Source organism: Nipponia nippon, unplaced genomic scaffold, assembly GCF_047370975.1.
Source record: "Nipponia nippon isolate SJK-2023a ecotype South Korea unplaced genomic scaffold, ASM4737097v1 scaffold_9, whole genome shotgun sequence".
NCBI lineage: Eukaryota > Metazoa > Chordata > Aves > Pelecaniformes > Threskiornithidae > Nipponia > Nipponia nippon.
The window spans coordinates 11,649,397-11,664,168 of record NW_028262413.1 but is presented as its reverse complement, the minus strand read 5'-3'; the positions used below and the strand labels follow the sequence as shown (position 1 = coordinate 11,664,168).

At 41.7% G+C, this 14,772-nt stretch overlaps 1 protein-coding gene across 2 annotated transcripts in view; it reads left to right on the top strand.

The window, feature by feature from the left end:
• The window catches only part of PDZRN3 (PDZ domain containing ring finger 3), a 147,983-nt gene that overhangs the window by 64,877 nt on the left and 68,334 nt on the right, over positions 1-14,772 (top strand). The window contains exon 1 of one of the 2 annotated variants that reach the window (XM_087744598.1): positions 14,267-14,394. The exons of the other annotated variant lie outside the window; for it this stretch is intronic. Within the exon in view, the coding sequence (XP_087600724.1) occupies positions 14,386-14,394 (9 nt within the window). The 5' untranslated portion in view covers positions 14,267-14,385. Of the gene's footprint in view, positions 1-14,266; positions 14,395-14,772 lie in introns of those variants that run through there. 2 annotated transcript variants of the gene reach the window in all.

The window sequence follows — 14,772 nt, the reverse complement described above, 5'->3', positions numbered from 1 at the left end:
TTCAGGACGTGATCCTGGAGCCCTTTATCACAAACATAAGTTATACCAATGCAGCAAAAATAGATGTGCACATTTTGTGCAGTTTCTTGAGGAAAGGCCTGAGGAATTGTATACAATTTGCATTTTGCCCTTTGGCTTTCACATAATTAGGGACATCTCTAGATTTTGTTTTTCAAATTGAGACCATTAGGGGAGCGACAGTGAATTCCTGTATGAACCTACAGGGCTGTGTTTGCCAAGGTGCAAGGCTTTTCCCAGGAAAGGAAACAAAGACTTAATTTTAGTTACCTTTATAATGAGCCATTTAGAAAAGATGGGGGAATGTGTTAACAAAGAATAAATATAACAGAAACGGAGATACTTAAATTGTATATCTGATAGAATTATCTTCTGGGGTTTTAAGGTTTTAAAACTTCAGATGTTCTTGGAGGGGAAGTCAAGTATTCATTTTAGGGGAAAAAAGTCAAGATGACTAATATTGCACGTATTTAATTTAGCTCCACCAATGTTTATAGCACTGGACACACAGTGTTTTACTGCAATAAGATGAATATTTATTAACAATTCAAAATGATCTATTCCAAAATGTACAGTGCACTCACAGTGATGTTTTACCACAGAAGTCCAGGTGTTTCCTGTCTCCATTTGGGAAGGCTGCTAGCTTATGATAGGGTTACTGAGCAATGCTTTCATAGGTTTAATGTGCAGCAAAATAACATTTTACTCTGTCTCATCCCTCCAAATGCAAATGGTTAAAATTTTTAAATGCTAGTATTGCCACATCTAATGTGGAGGATGGACCTGGGAAAATCTATTTAATATGCACAAGGAACTGCCACTGTTCTTTATTCCAACATCTCTGCCGTAGTTCTCTAAAGTGTTTCACTAACATGGAATGGGAAAGTGAAGAACTCGATAGAAATGGGTATTTTCTACGTTGTGCCTCCATATGACGTTTATGTTGATGGTAATTCCACAGGTGATTGCTGGTAATGTTTTCGGTTTGGTGCTCTGTTCTTTTTTGAACAGTCCAGCTGGGCGCATCGGACTGTTCAGCAGGTTGCATCTCAGCCAAGGGTTTCAAGACTATTAAGGCAACCTGCCTGAGCTGTAAAGCAGACCCTCTCCACATATCCAGAAGGAATTTTAGTTATGATTGTACTCGTAGGAGGTTGCAGTGAGACATTTCTTACCCAGAGAACGGTGGAATTGCAAAAGATCAATTCCTGACAGCAGAGATGAACAGAATAGGTCATGCCAACGCACTGCAGTCCTGCTACCGGCCCCCCGGCTCCCCCCTGCCCACACATGCAGCTTTCCTTCCAGGAGAAATGGGGAAGTAGGAGCAGAGGAACAGGCACCAGGGTAACACCCGTGCTGTCCTGAGGTTCAGCAGCACGAGCAGCCATACTCCAGGAGCAGAAAAGCTCCCAAGGCCAACCGTTATCATACAGGGCTAGAAACTTTAGTGCTCTCAGTGACTGTAACCTTACTTACATCTGAAACCCGTCATTATAGAGCTTGAACTCTGGAGTGTATTGTGCCAACATTTCCGCATTACTTGTCTATGTGTCCAAGCCACTGAATACATATCCACCGATAGGCAAACTGACCTCCTTGTCCATGACACGTTCCCCAGATGGAAAACTTTACCTTAGGATTGTAAGTGCGTGCCGTGTTTAGAAAGTATGCTCCTCTGTCTGTTTTCACAGAGAGGAAATTAGGTTTCTGTTTATTTCTGTTTACTGGAGATAGGCTACTAAATCTCTCAATCTGCAGATTTTCTGAGGAACTCAAGAGCTGTGCTGCTGTCAACAGTTGTACTTTTGTGTGATCACCAGATCACAACAGGGAGAAGATTTCAAGAGCGTTCAGTTGCTTACAAAGTCCATTTCCTTTGAAAATCTAAGCTTGATGGTCGCTGTTTGCCTTCTGAAGTGGTAAGATTGTTGTCATTTTCTCAGAAGGACCAGATAGAAGTGCTTCTCCATGAAAAGTAACGTGAAAATCACTTCCAAAGAGACATGACCAGCCAAGGGAAACCAATTAGTGCCAATTAAGCTGGCTCCCAGCTAAGCTAACTCAGTTCTGCAAGTCTTCATGAATGCTTTGGTGGAATCAGGAAATGCTTCCTCCTTCCACAGCTGTCTTGTGACGGCAACTCTGGCTCTTGCAGCCCATTCCTCTTAAGCCCTTTGCCAAGAGCACAGCAGAGCCCTATTTTCTCCCGTCTGCTTCAAGAAACAACAGGCTACACGGTGCTTGTGAAGGTAAAGCTGAATTGTAAAATACACCGTATGAGTAGGAGGGAACAGAAATTTTGAACAAAGTCCTAAGCAGGAAGTGAAGGTATTATTAAGAGCTCAATTTCTAAAAAAACCCAAGCCTGTTGCTCGGGAGCCATCTAGTGCCTGCACCGTCCCGAGTGTCACCGCTTCGGCTCAGACCTGGCTAAAAACTAAACAACTAAACCCAAAACTAAATAAGGGGACCTGTAACGTGTCAAGTCAACTATCACAAGAGTTGGTGTCCAGTCCTGGAAGCCTATATGCATATAAATGTTTTGGTTCTTCCAATTATTTGCATGTCAGTGCTCACAGAATTTGACCTTTATTTTGAACGGTAACACATTGGCTATAGATACTAATCAAAGACAAGAAGGTGAAGAAACAGAAGATGCTTTTTGCATTGATTTGTGCAAAATTTAAATAGGTGGGACCGGAGGTAGGGGTAGGGCATAGCTAATCCTATGAACTCCTTCCACACTTATTGCCATTCATTGTGTGCAGGGGGTGTTCAAATTCAAAGATGTGCTCTGAGGACGGGAAGCAATGTGTCTGAAGTTTGAACATGCTGGGGTTTTCCTAACTTCCACCAGCCCTTGCCTCCCACTACTTCTTTTCCAGTCTCACCTTATAAGCTTTAATTTTTTATCCTTTCTTCACTTGGGAATAGTGGATACCAGGAGCAGAATTACGGAAAGCATACTCCTCCTTTAATCAAGAACTTCATATTCAGTTTTTGTCCTAAAGAAGTGTGAGCAGGGTGTGACTTGTATTTATGTACTGTTACTGAAACAAGAAAAAGTCTTTCTAAATGTCTTTCAGCTGAAAGTTTAGGAAAAAGGAACAGAGCTTACACAGGCTATCTTAAGAGATTCTTTTCAAAAAAATATGTATGTGTTAAAAGATGTTTGATACAGCTGCCTATTTTCACTCACAACACAACAATCTACCTTTGAATTATGGACTCGAAGGTGATTATTACACTTCATTTTCCAAACTGACCGTAAAATACTGTTAAGCATCTTCATACTGTTCCAGCCCAGCCCAGCCCAGCCACTCCAGAACTGTGGCTGTAGTCCAGTCCCTGCTGTCCTGCCCACTGCTGCTGCATGAATTCTCCTTTGTGCTAGCTCATCCTTAGATCCAGCTTGTATAATGTGGGAAAAGGCCCAGTGTGTCATTTTACACAAAGAACTGCAACTAGAAATCAACTGGCCCTGGTGTGCGTACACTACAGACCAAGGCTGCAACTGCAGCACCTCTCTGTCTTACCCCGTTGTTGAACACGGCTCAGACTGAAACAAGAGAAGAAATTTTTCTTTGTGAAAGAAGTACTGTTCTCAAAATGTGGTCTCTGATTATGGATGCCAATCGTGTCACTATGAGCACACTAGGTGTGTTCTACCATGTAGCCTGGGCTGATGACATTAAAGAAAAAAAGTTGTGCAGTGGCTAGAAAAGCCAATCAAAACATTTCTCTATAAATTAAAGCCCTTTTTCCTAAAGGATTTTCCTAAATCCATTGTTTCCCTCTCCCACACAAGCCTCAGCCTTCCCTTGTGTCCCTGTGACCCATCCACCGAGCAATACTCAAAACGTGCTGTGGCTTGCCCAGAGCAGCACGTGTGCTCCTCAGCCCCCCAGCTCCTGCCCTCCCTGCCCCCCATGACAGCTGGGGTATCTTCTAGGCTTCCCACCATCTGTCAAGGCTGGCAGAAATTAGCCAAGAAGTTCAAAAGTTACTGGGAGGAGACTGGAGAGAGCACATTCGGACAAGCTGCATTTCCCTGCGAAGTCAGGCTAAAAGGGACCTGGAAACATTTGCTGGACACTGAGGAGGCTCCTCCTTCTCCTCCTCCCTGCGGGAAGTGGAGCGTTTCCAGGAGAAGGGGAGTATTTTATGTGCTAGCGCTTATAAGGCAAAATGTCACACCTAATGCAAATGTATGCTCCAGCACGTGGCGTGTCCCTTGGCTTTTGCGCCAAGCGCTTTCCCGCGCTCTGCTCAGAGGCAAGGCTGCCGTGCCTGTTCGGGAGCAGCAAGGAGGTGCCAGAAGAGTCCTCCAAGAAACAGCCGTGGCCGTGAGCCCTTGCAAACTCACCACTTGCACAGAGTTGGCCAGAATCAAAAGAAACCAGCTCAGAAGCCAGGGAGACAGTGGTGCATCAGTCAAGGTCTTGTCAAGTCAACACAGAGTTGACCATCTTGGGCTTGGATCAGCATCCCGCTCTGGAGGTACCACACGGCGGGGCCGAGCTGTGACCGCTCGATTGTTTCCCCGGCTGAGACATAATTCCGTCAGGTCTTGGGCGAGTGGTCAGAGCTCAAGTTCAGAGCCGCCTCCAGGCATCTCTGGTGAATAAAACCCCTCATTATTTCAGAGATCTACTAATTGTTTTTTTGATTCGGAACACTGGAAATGAGAACACCTATTTTCCTATTTTCGCTGACTCCGGCGCTTTTTGGCGTAGGCACCCTGGGGAAGCAGTGATTTAGTCATCCAGCCACGTAACAACGTGGGGCTTAATGAGTAACACATTTGTACTTTCCATTCTGAGTCTGAGAAAGGGCCTATAAATAAAGCATATTTGCCCTCAGATCAAGAAAACCTTTTTCTTAAATAATGTCATTAAATTTTAAATTAGATGTACAGGCAATTACTGGTGAAAATGTTAAATACTGGATAACCCATGAATATGACCTAATTTAATATAATTTTATAAATGCTTGAATTCAGTTAAATAAAAACTTTTGTATAACATTTAAACTGTTTGCTTAGTTCTCCCCAGAGTTCACAGTAGGTTACTGTGAGCCAAACAGCATTACAGCATTTGTTTAAAATGCCAAAAGGCTTAGGATAGATCCCATACACTCCTAGCTGAATCCCTAGTCACTGAACAGCAATTTCTGGGCAGAAGCTGCTGTATTAAATAATTGCTAGATAATAAATATATTTTAGACACATTATAAACCTGGATGTTGAACCTGATAGAGTAAATGAAATGTTTATTGCAGAAAAATACACAATTTGCTGTTTTGACCTAGGTGCGTTGTCATGGAAACCGAAATCTTTCTTGTGCAATAAAAAATCTGCTTGTCATCTGATTTGAGCCAGTTATTTGCACAGGTGGTTTTCTTAGCAGACAAGTACTTAGTAAAAACAAATCTATTCTTTCTCAATAGTTCCATTATGTGTTCCCACAACAATGTGTTTCATTTCACTAGCTTTGTAATTAATGATCCATTATCAAGTAATTAAATCATATTTAGATTTTATATGAGTTCATGTGTTACACAATGCTTGCTCCCCAATCCTCCTTCCTGCATGTGTTAACCCTATAAGAGTTTTAATTAATGGTGAGAATGAAGTATTGTAGGTTGCATGGTACTTCAGACAGGCTAAAGTAGTAACAAATGTGGACATGTAAATATATCCAACAATTTAATACCAATTTCCTTAAATGAAATAAAGCAGCAGTAGAAGTAACTGAAATCAGATTTCCAATCTGTACGTAAAACTGTTGTAAAATATTAAGTTCATATGGTTGCAGACAATGGAAACTGAAATGTGAACTACGCTAACAGTTCCAAAATGTCATCCAAAAGAAAATTCAACTTAATAGACAACATCTTTGCTGTTAGGCCTGCTCCAGACTGAGATCAGTGAAAAGACGTTCATTAGCTGATTTTGGATCCAATCCTTGATCTGCAGTCCTTTGGGCAGAGGCTGTCTCCATCTGTGACAGCCCATCAGACAGTATAGCTGCTCTGTAAGCCCAGGTTGACTTTTTCCCAGTATCATAGAAAGCAGTAATAGTAGAGGTGAGATGGTAACAGATAAGTTAAGACAAAAGAAAGCACTTTGGATCACATGATATTTTCTACAGAAACGTTAAGATAGACTCAGATGACGTGGTGGTAGAGTTTTAGAAACAATCCCTGTATGATTTCACTGACATCTGATAAACTGTTTGTACTTGAGACTAATGATATCCGTAATCAAATGGGACCAGGTGGACAATGTTTTTTTCATTTCTCTCTTCAGCTGATTTAATGGATAGCAATGTCACTTACACGCAAATTTATCCAGACTGGCAGATTATTCACAAGACTCGGGCAACATCCCTGCTGGGGCACCCACCCCTCCTGCACACTCCACAGCTGCCTGCGTTGTGCCTCGTCTTGCTCCGGTCTCCCATGTGGCAATCATAGAATGCTTTGGGATGGAAGGGACCTTTAAAGGCAATCTAGTCCATCCCCCCTGCCATCAGCAGGGACATCTTCAACTAGATCAGGTCACTCAGAGCCCCATCCAGCCTGGCCTTGAATGTTTCCAAGGATGGGGCATCTACCACCTTTCTGGGCAACCTGTTCCAGTGTTTCACCAACACTGCAATGGCAGCTCGTGCGCCAAGTCTTGTCATCTCCTGACCATAATGCCCATGGGCGCGTGGTACCATGACGGGGGAAAAGGTGTGGTTAGCGGGGAGCCAGACGCGGAGCAGCCCTGCTGCAAGGGGCACTCGGTGGCTGCAGTGTAACGTGTGTCCATCCCTGGCCCAGGAGCACGTCCTGGGATCCCCCCATGGGGTGGGCTGGGGACAGTCCTGGGCACCGCCGAGTCAGTGGCCCGTGCTGTGCAAAGCCCTGACTCAAGGTGCCATTCACCTGAGGGAGGTGAAGCCCTAAAGACCTACTGTATCCTACCTGGAGGGACAGGCAAGGGTTAAATGTGAAATTTCCCATTTGGAGCCACTGGCTCTTCAGCTGCTTTTCTAGGCAGTTTTGAGCATCTGCTACAAATGAGAAGCTGTGCAGGATTTAAGATTTCAAGAAAATATTCTAGGTAAATAACAGGCCCTCACACTTTCCTTTGCAAATGTGCAAATAGTGTAAACAGCTTTTTGAGACCGATTATACAAGTTATATGTTTAGTCTACAAACTGGGTACCATTAACTAAAGCTCCTTTGTTTCTTCTTGGAATGGCTTTATCAAAGATTTAAGAATCAGATTTTATACGTGCAATGGAATGTTAAATCACGTGCAACCTGAGTGCCTTGGAAATGCAACGCTTCACAGCACTTTTACGAAATTACATTAGTTAACTATTTTATATGATCACTGTTTTTACCGAATTTTGCACACTCATAGAGAACCGCAATATATATATTCAGTGTTGTATTTTAAAAATAAATTTGTTTTATTAATACAAAAATGGACTTTACTCACAAACTAGAATATTTACTGTAGATATTTCGCTAGATGGCACTACAGTCCCATAAACATTGGAAGAACACGTTCAGTTCCTGCCTCCAAGAGTTTATATATAATCCAGTTTACCTTTATGATACATACTAGGTGTGATGGTGATGAGTATTACCATAAAGCAAACAATGTTGAGATCTCAGCTCATACACATTGGTTTGCTCTGGCCCACACACGGACACAAACACGTACACATTGCACTGAGAAGGTCAAAAGCTGGAACACAACAGAGAGACTCAAGGGGAATTGTAACTGGAGCAACCATTCCCATTCACAGAAGAAAAGAGGGGAAGAAACTTCTCGGAAGAGTGAAAGGAGCAGGAAAAGAACAGGCTTCACATTTTTGAGAGGAATCAGGAAAAGAGGGAGCTGTGGCCAAAAATGGAACGACAGCTTTAACAGATTAAAAATACCAATAAACTTGGAAAGGCTACGTGTATAGAACAGAAATTCTCTGAAAAGCTTAGAAAAGAGGAAAAACTTTCCAGATTGAATTTGAGGGTAGATAAGAGGTACTCTAGGGGTATTGTATTTCCTTATCTTGGACAAAGAAAGTATTCTGTCCATAATCTTATGATTTCCCTGAAGATAAGTGAATAGCAAACTAGGGCCAGCTCTTCATCTGCTGTTGGCTTTCATGGCTCCTCTGACTTAAGTGAAGTCACTCTGACTTAAAACAGATGAAGATCCGACCTCTGTAAGTTTGAAGCATTTATCAAGCAAGCAGATAACATCTTTTCTTTTTTTCTTCCGAAGAATATTATTAAATTATGTGCAAAGTTTAGGCATCCTGTATTTTCTCTAAATTGTGTTAACAATGTGTTTTTTATTGAAGCAGTCGGATGTTCCAGTTGTTACTTGCATTTTTCTTCAATTGATCTCATCCGGGCTAATGCACTGTATTTAAAGTAGTAATTTGGTAATCCTAAGGTTCCATACACATGAAGCTAAATGTATAAACTGTGTGCTCTGACAGATGAGATCTAGCAGATTTAGCTGCGGTGGCTGAAGACATGACCACCTCCAGCTGTTCACCTAATACCTCTCTGCCTTGCAGCATCAGCGTCCTCTAGAAAGGGTGACAGAATGGGGCATGTGCCAACACTTCAGGTGCCCCAGTCACAGCCTGGCTTTGCAGCCTGCAGCACCGATGAGGGGAGTGTGAAATGCAGGAGTGAGCTGGGCGGATGTACGGACACGTACTCCCTGCTGCAGCGGCAGCAACCGGCATCGGCACAGGGCAGGCAGCTGGGGGCAGGAACGACTGCCGCAGCTGCATCTGTCAGAGTTTGATAACGAGAGCCAAAGGCGTCAGCAGACCGACAGAAGTGCGTGCTTCAATCCAGCCCAATTAACAAAACACTTGAGCACCTTCTCAATCTCATTGACTTCACAGGTCTTAATACCCAAACCAAAGCTTATAAAAACTGACGGGCTAACTTTTAATCAATGAATTAGGAGCTAAAATAACAGTATTCCTTTTCATAATTAAAATTATTTGCAATTCTGTGGCATCTGACATTATTGCAGTTTGTCACGTTCCTTACTGCAGTAATACTGCTTCACATCAGTTAAGCGTAAAAACCTTGTGAAGGCTGTCCTTGTGCAGTGACAGCAAAGAGTCAGTAGGGCGGGCTCTAGATGAGTCGGAAGCATAACCTTGTTCTTCTTAGAAAAAATGTACTTGTCCAGTATTTCAGAGCCTGGTAATCATGTTTTTCCTGTTGATTCAGTGAAAAAGAGTGTTAGTCTTTTCCCTGATATGCAAGTTCCGTTGTATGATACGTGCTTTTAGCATTGGAACTGGTATTATTGATGACTATAAGTCTCTGAGTAAAAAAAAAAAAACTTTTATCAAAATTTTAACTGCTGAATACAGGTACTCGATTTATGTCACATGGCTGTCGCACAAATCTTGATTTTAGCTCTGGAGGACTGAGAGGCAAGTGAAACGGAAAGTTTACCCAAATTCCACAAATCTGAGCCTGAGAATATTGTGTTTGTCTGTCTCCAATCACAATTCCCAGCCGGTCCTGAAACATGCAACACGTTGGAGCCATCAGACACTGTCATCTCAGGAGAAAATGCCACATGAATTCTGTAGTGTTAAAATCGTTCTTTTTAATCTGGCCCTCCTTTGACTTCTGGCACAAAGCAATTGAAAGCCGCTGCCTGGCTGGCAGAGAGCACGTGCGATACTAGTTCATCTCCAGTGAAGTTTCCAATTAGTTCATGTCCAATTCAGACTGCTGAGACATGCATCCAGCCTTCCCCAGACAACTTGTCTTTTTACAACCAGAAGCATTGACAAGTGGAGGAAGAGTGATTTAGCCATTTGGCCAGGATTTAAAGACTTTGTTTTGCAAAGCGAATGCCTGGCTTGCAGAAGTGCCAGATAAATGGGTCCTGCTCGCACACACATCAATGGGCTCGCGGTTCTAGCACTGCAGGTTCCTCATGACGGCAAAATTAGAGGTGATGAAATGTTTATGTTCGTTTCAAGCCTAAGGTGGGTACTGCCCCATTTTGGACAAAAGGCCAATGTAACTTTTGCTCGGGAGAAGGAAGCAATTTTTGCGAATATGACTGAAGTAGTTCAGCGGTTTGGGCAGTCTTGGGAGCTGGCTTTGTGAGCAAGAGAGACATAGGAGTGCATCAGTGGCTTGGTGCCATGATTTATTCCAGGTGGGAGCCTCCACAGCACTTTTCATTCAGCCTAACTGGGTTGCTCTGGAAGTCAAAAGGAGCTTGACCATTGCTGTCACTGGGAGCAGGGTTAGTTAGAAAGTACTTTTGTACCAGTATCACCTTCGTATATACAGGTATGACATATACAGTTACTTTAAATTGACAAAGAGCTTGTATAACTGAGGTATTTGAATAATAAGCCTCATTTACTTGGAAATGGTAACAGGGCTGTAACCCCATGCAGTGTGGCACATGCTTCATGGCATGTGAGGCTTAAGTGCCTGGTTCCCCTTCATACTGATATGTACAATGTTACTTGTAAAAAAATCACGGCAATATAAAAAATGGCTGGGATAGTTGTGTTTCTTTACAACTACTGTAACAGAATTTGTTTTTAAAGTTCATTACTGTGTATCCATAAATATTTACGTATTTTTATCAGCGTATTCACTGGCCATGACAGATTCAAAAGCAGTCTGATGCTTGAAAGTGTCAGTAAATAGCAAGTTATGTGGTTTCTATGTTTTAATAACAGTGTGTTTATTTAAATGTTCTCTCGGTAGTAAGCTACATACTTCTAAATGATCGTTCTGGAGGTTGTCTCTCCAGACAGATATAAAAATATATTTGACCCACTTGTAATATATTGGATTTTTCATTATAATCTCATTAAAAAGCATGCAGTGAACACAAAACCATAATTTACCTGGTGTTGTAGTTTCATTAAACATCAAAAGGGTGCTTGATGGAGTAGAATAATCCTATTCTGCATCCTTCATTGAACATCTTTCAGAATAAGTTTATTCATTTAATTAGAAGGTTTCTGTAAGTGAAGATTGCACTGGTTTTACTAGTCTGACCGAATTTGCATTTGTTATCCAAAGCACCCTCTATTTCACTGTACTTATGATAAGTGTGTTCTAACACATGCTGCAAAATATCTCCACAAATTGGTGCTTATTTTCAAAATTGTGTTAGTACTAATTCAGAAGTGAAGGAACAGAGAAGCTCCGTTACACTTTAAAGTGGAATTTTCCCTTCAAATCTGTGGATTAGTCATGGCAAACAATGAAATGTTTAACTCAACATTAAATGGGATTATTAAATATCTTTTCAAAGTAGAAAATCACATGCATTATTCTATTCCCAGTACAAAAGGACAGTGAATTAGTTTCTCTCGTCATTCAGTATAAAACAATGAATAATACCATGGGCATACTGCAGCCTCAGAGGACTCTGCTGAATCACATCCACTGAAAACTATCTGGATCATTTTAATATGAAGGTGACATTCTCTGTGATTAAAACATAGTATTGTTGGAATGATGGTGAGGCTTGTAAAAGTTGGGGTGTTGCAAACTGGGATATAGTAAACTGAGATATCATAGCTAAGGTATGTTTTAACTCCCCATCGCAGTCCTATATGGAGACAAACAGTTTGGGAAAGATGCTCAGTCCTTTGCAGCTCAGCAGCCATAACACACAGTTGGAAGAGTAAAGCTATTTCATTTCCATTTTTCTCTTTTATGTGTCTGGCTTTTGGGAGTGTGACCTTTCTCACATGTAGATCGATACGTCTGTAACCATTAATTCTAGGAAAACAGGACCTGTTTGTAACGCTAGAGATGAGGATATAACACATGGTCAAGTCTCTCCCTGCCGAAGAACGGATAGGTGGCTAACTAGGCAGTTCTCTTCTTAATCAATGACATTGGCTTCCCTGGGAGAGGGACGCACTCAGGCTATGGAGGTGCAGAGATGGGATAGCTCTCCAGCATCCAAAACAACAAGAAAGGAACAGAGCTGGAATACCTAGCCCAAAAAGTAATGCATTGCCTTAAAGGAAATTTTTTTCTTCCATAGTATCTGGCTCCCTCTCATGCCTGTCTTGGGTTAGGTGTAAGCTTATTTCATGCACAGTATCAGATAAGCTGCAGGTATTTTCTAGAATTAGGGATCTTTTCTCATGTGAGTAATAGTCATAAGAAACATCAATAGGTAGCAAAAACATTGCTGAGCCCCAAAGTTACGGTAGTCAGGATTCTTACCCCCAGGTAAGCATGAAAAGCTTTCAGCGAACTGTGCAAAATTCTTTTTAAGGAAAAAAATATCAGATGGAAATTATGCCAGCCTAACAGAAACTGTCTTTCCATGGGCACCTGAAAGGATCTTTGGAAGCAGGGCTGTTAGTTAATGAGATCATTTGAATAGTCTTTGTATGCGGCTGGCAATCCCATGAGGACGGAAACAAGTACCAGTCTTTCACCTTTTGGCCCATTTCGCCTTCAGCAATGACAAGGTTGCCTGAAATGTATTCTTTGGAGACTGCTTTAGAGAAAACGAAGTGAAGGGCACTTACTAGATTTTCATACTAAATCTCATTTGCTAAGGGATAGCTCTCAGGAAAACCTTTCCTTTGCCCAGGGCTGGAGTCGTCGCAGTCCCCACACAGGACAATACTTTCTTTGATTACAAGAAGTCTGTTTACTTGGCTTCAGAATGGTTTCAAAACTCTGGGCTTTTTCTTCTGAACTATTCCTGGGTAGGCAAGTATGAGGAAGTCTTCGCTGTGGTGCTCCAAGTGTCTGCTGTGAGCGGGTTAAAAGATGTATTATGAGTGGAACCAGCAGAGTGCTTAGAACTAATTAGGGACTTTGCTCCTGGTTTATTTCAGGCCATAGGGGTGAACAGTAAGAGAGAATAAAGATGCCCAGTTGTGTTCAGGTGCTTGCTTCTTTTGTCATTGTAATTACTCCTTAGTGGCAGGTTAGTGTTTCAAATAATCCGACACTTTTGTCACACAAATCCATATTAACCCAAGTGAATGACTAGTAACTTGAGGGGATACCTCGCGCATTAGTGAGACACAGGACAGTGGGGAGTCAGATCCTGCTTGGAGGAGCTCTTGACAGTCAGTACAATAAAACTGTATTTATCCCTAACCAGATTTTTCTGCCTACCAGAACATACAGGGGAGTGACGTAACTGCTTCTGTAGAAAGGAACTAGATGGAGAAAAATAACTGAGTCTGTATACAAAATATTTTGAACACAAGATGCATTTCAAAAACGTATCTTTTCATGGGATGAAATAAAGTTTAATCAATTGATTTTGTTCTGAATATTTCAGGGCAGGAAATAAATCTTTATTTCTTTTAGCAATTGCTTCCAGGCTTCTCTTGTCCTGCCACTATTCAGTGTCCTGGCTATTCTGTGATCTCCATTTCATGTTTGCTAGAAGATTTCTCTCACTTAGCTTTGTGTCACCCCTGCATGAGGCTGTGGCAAATAAAACAAGAACAGGTACAAAGTCAGGCCAAAAACTCAGTCCTTGAGCTAAGAACAAGTTTCGGACTGAGTCAGCGTATGTCATGGTTCAGCAAGGTGGTGTTTTTCTGGGGTGGCTGCCATCATGTGCTTCAGCAGCTAAGCATTCACTTTTCAGGTAGTGTGGGTGTAAACCCGCCTCCGCTAAGTCAGTGGCAAAATTCCCATCAACTTCACGGGGAGGAGGGTGTCTTCTCAAGTCTCTGGGCTCAGTGTGGTATTTCTTCTGTCTGGCATGCTATGCCAATGCTTTGCTTTGCCCATGTTGCCTGTGGATTATTTGATACAACAACTATTGGTCTATATTAAAACTTATTTTTCTTTTTTTTTTTTTTTTTATTTCACTGTCATGGTGCTTCTATCCAGCCCTTTACTAAAAAAATGTTTACCATGAAGACAAAGTAAGTCTGTAGTCCCTTTGGATTTGAAGTGAATCTTCAACAAATAAATTGAAGAGCAGGTGCTTGAAGCTGCATCTAAAAGATGTCAAGGTGAAATAAGCTTTCAGAGAAATGAGAAATGGCACAATTCCTTGCAGTGGCATGTTAACTCTGAAGCATAGTGGTAGTTCAAAGGGCGTTAACACTCTCAGTGTCACTATTATTCTTTCACTGCTGTGCAGGTAAAAATGAGAGGAGCTGCAGACGTTTCTGTGAGTGGTCACGAATGAAGACTGAGTGGCTGATGTACCTTCTGAAGTACTGATAGAAAAAACTTTTATTTGAAGTTTTTTCTATAGGTTGTTTCCTAAACTTTTATCAGCTCTATTTCTTAACCAAATCTGCTTTGTTCTCACAACTTGGTTTTGTTCGTCCCTGCATGCTTGAGGTAAGATGCTGATGACACATGAAGAGTAAATGCGTAAGCTGATTTAATTAACAATTATATTCTTTTTCTGCATTCAGTGTTTTATCTTGCCCTGTTCATCATCCAATTGATAAAAAGTACCTAAATATTTGTCATATGTAACATGTATCAAATCACAGCTGAGTAGATACTGAGCTAAGATATTCAGCTTTATAGCCTTGTCTTGTGGTGGGATTTCCACCCCTGTAGGGTGGGGACTGGATTAAGTTGGGCTGTTAGACATACTAAGCCTGAAGTAGCTGTGTTGAACCCATCCCAGAGTTATCTACGTACGGCTACTGAGAGAAACAAATCTAAGTTTGTTTTAAATGGATTAGTCAAACTTCACTAAATGCTTGT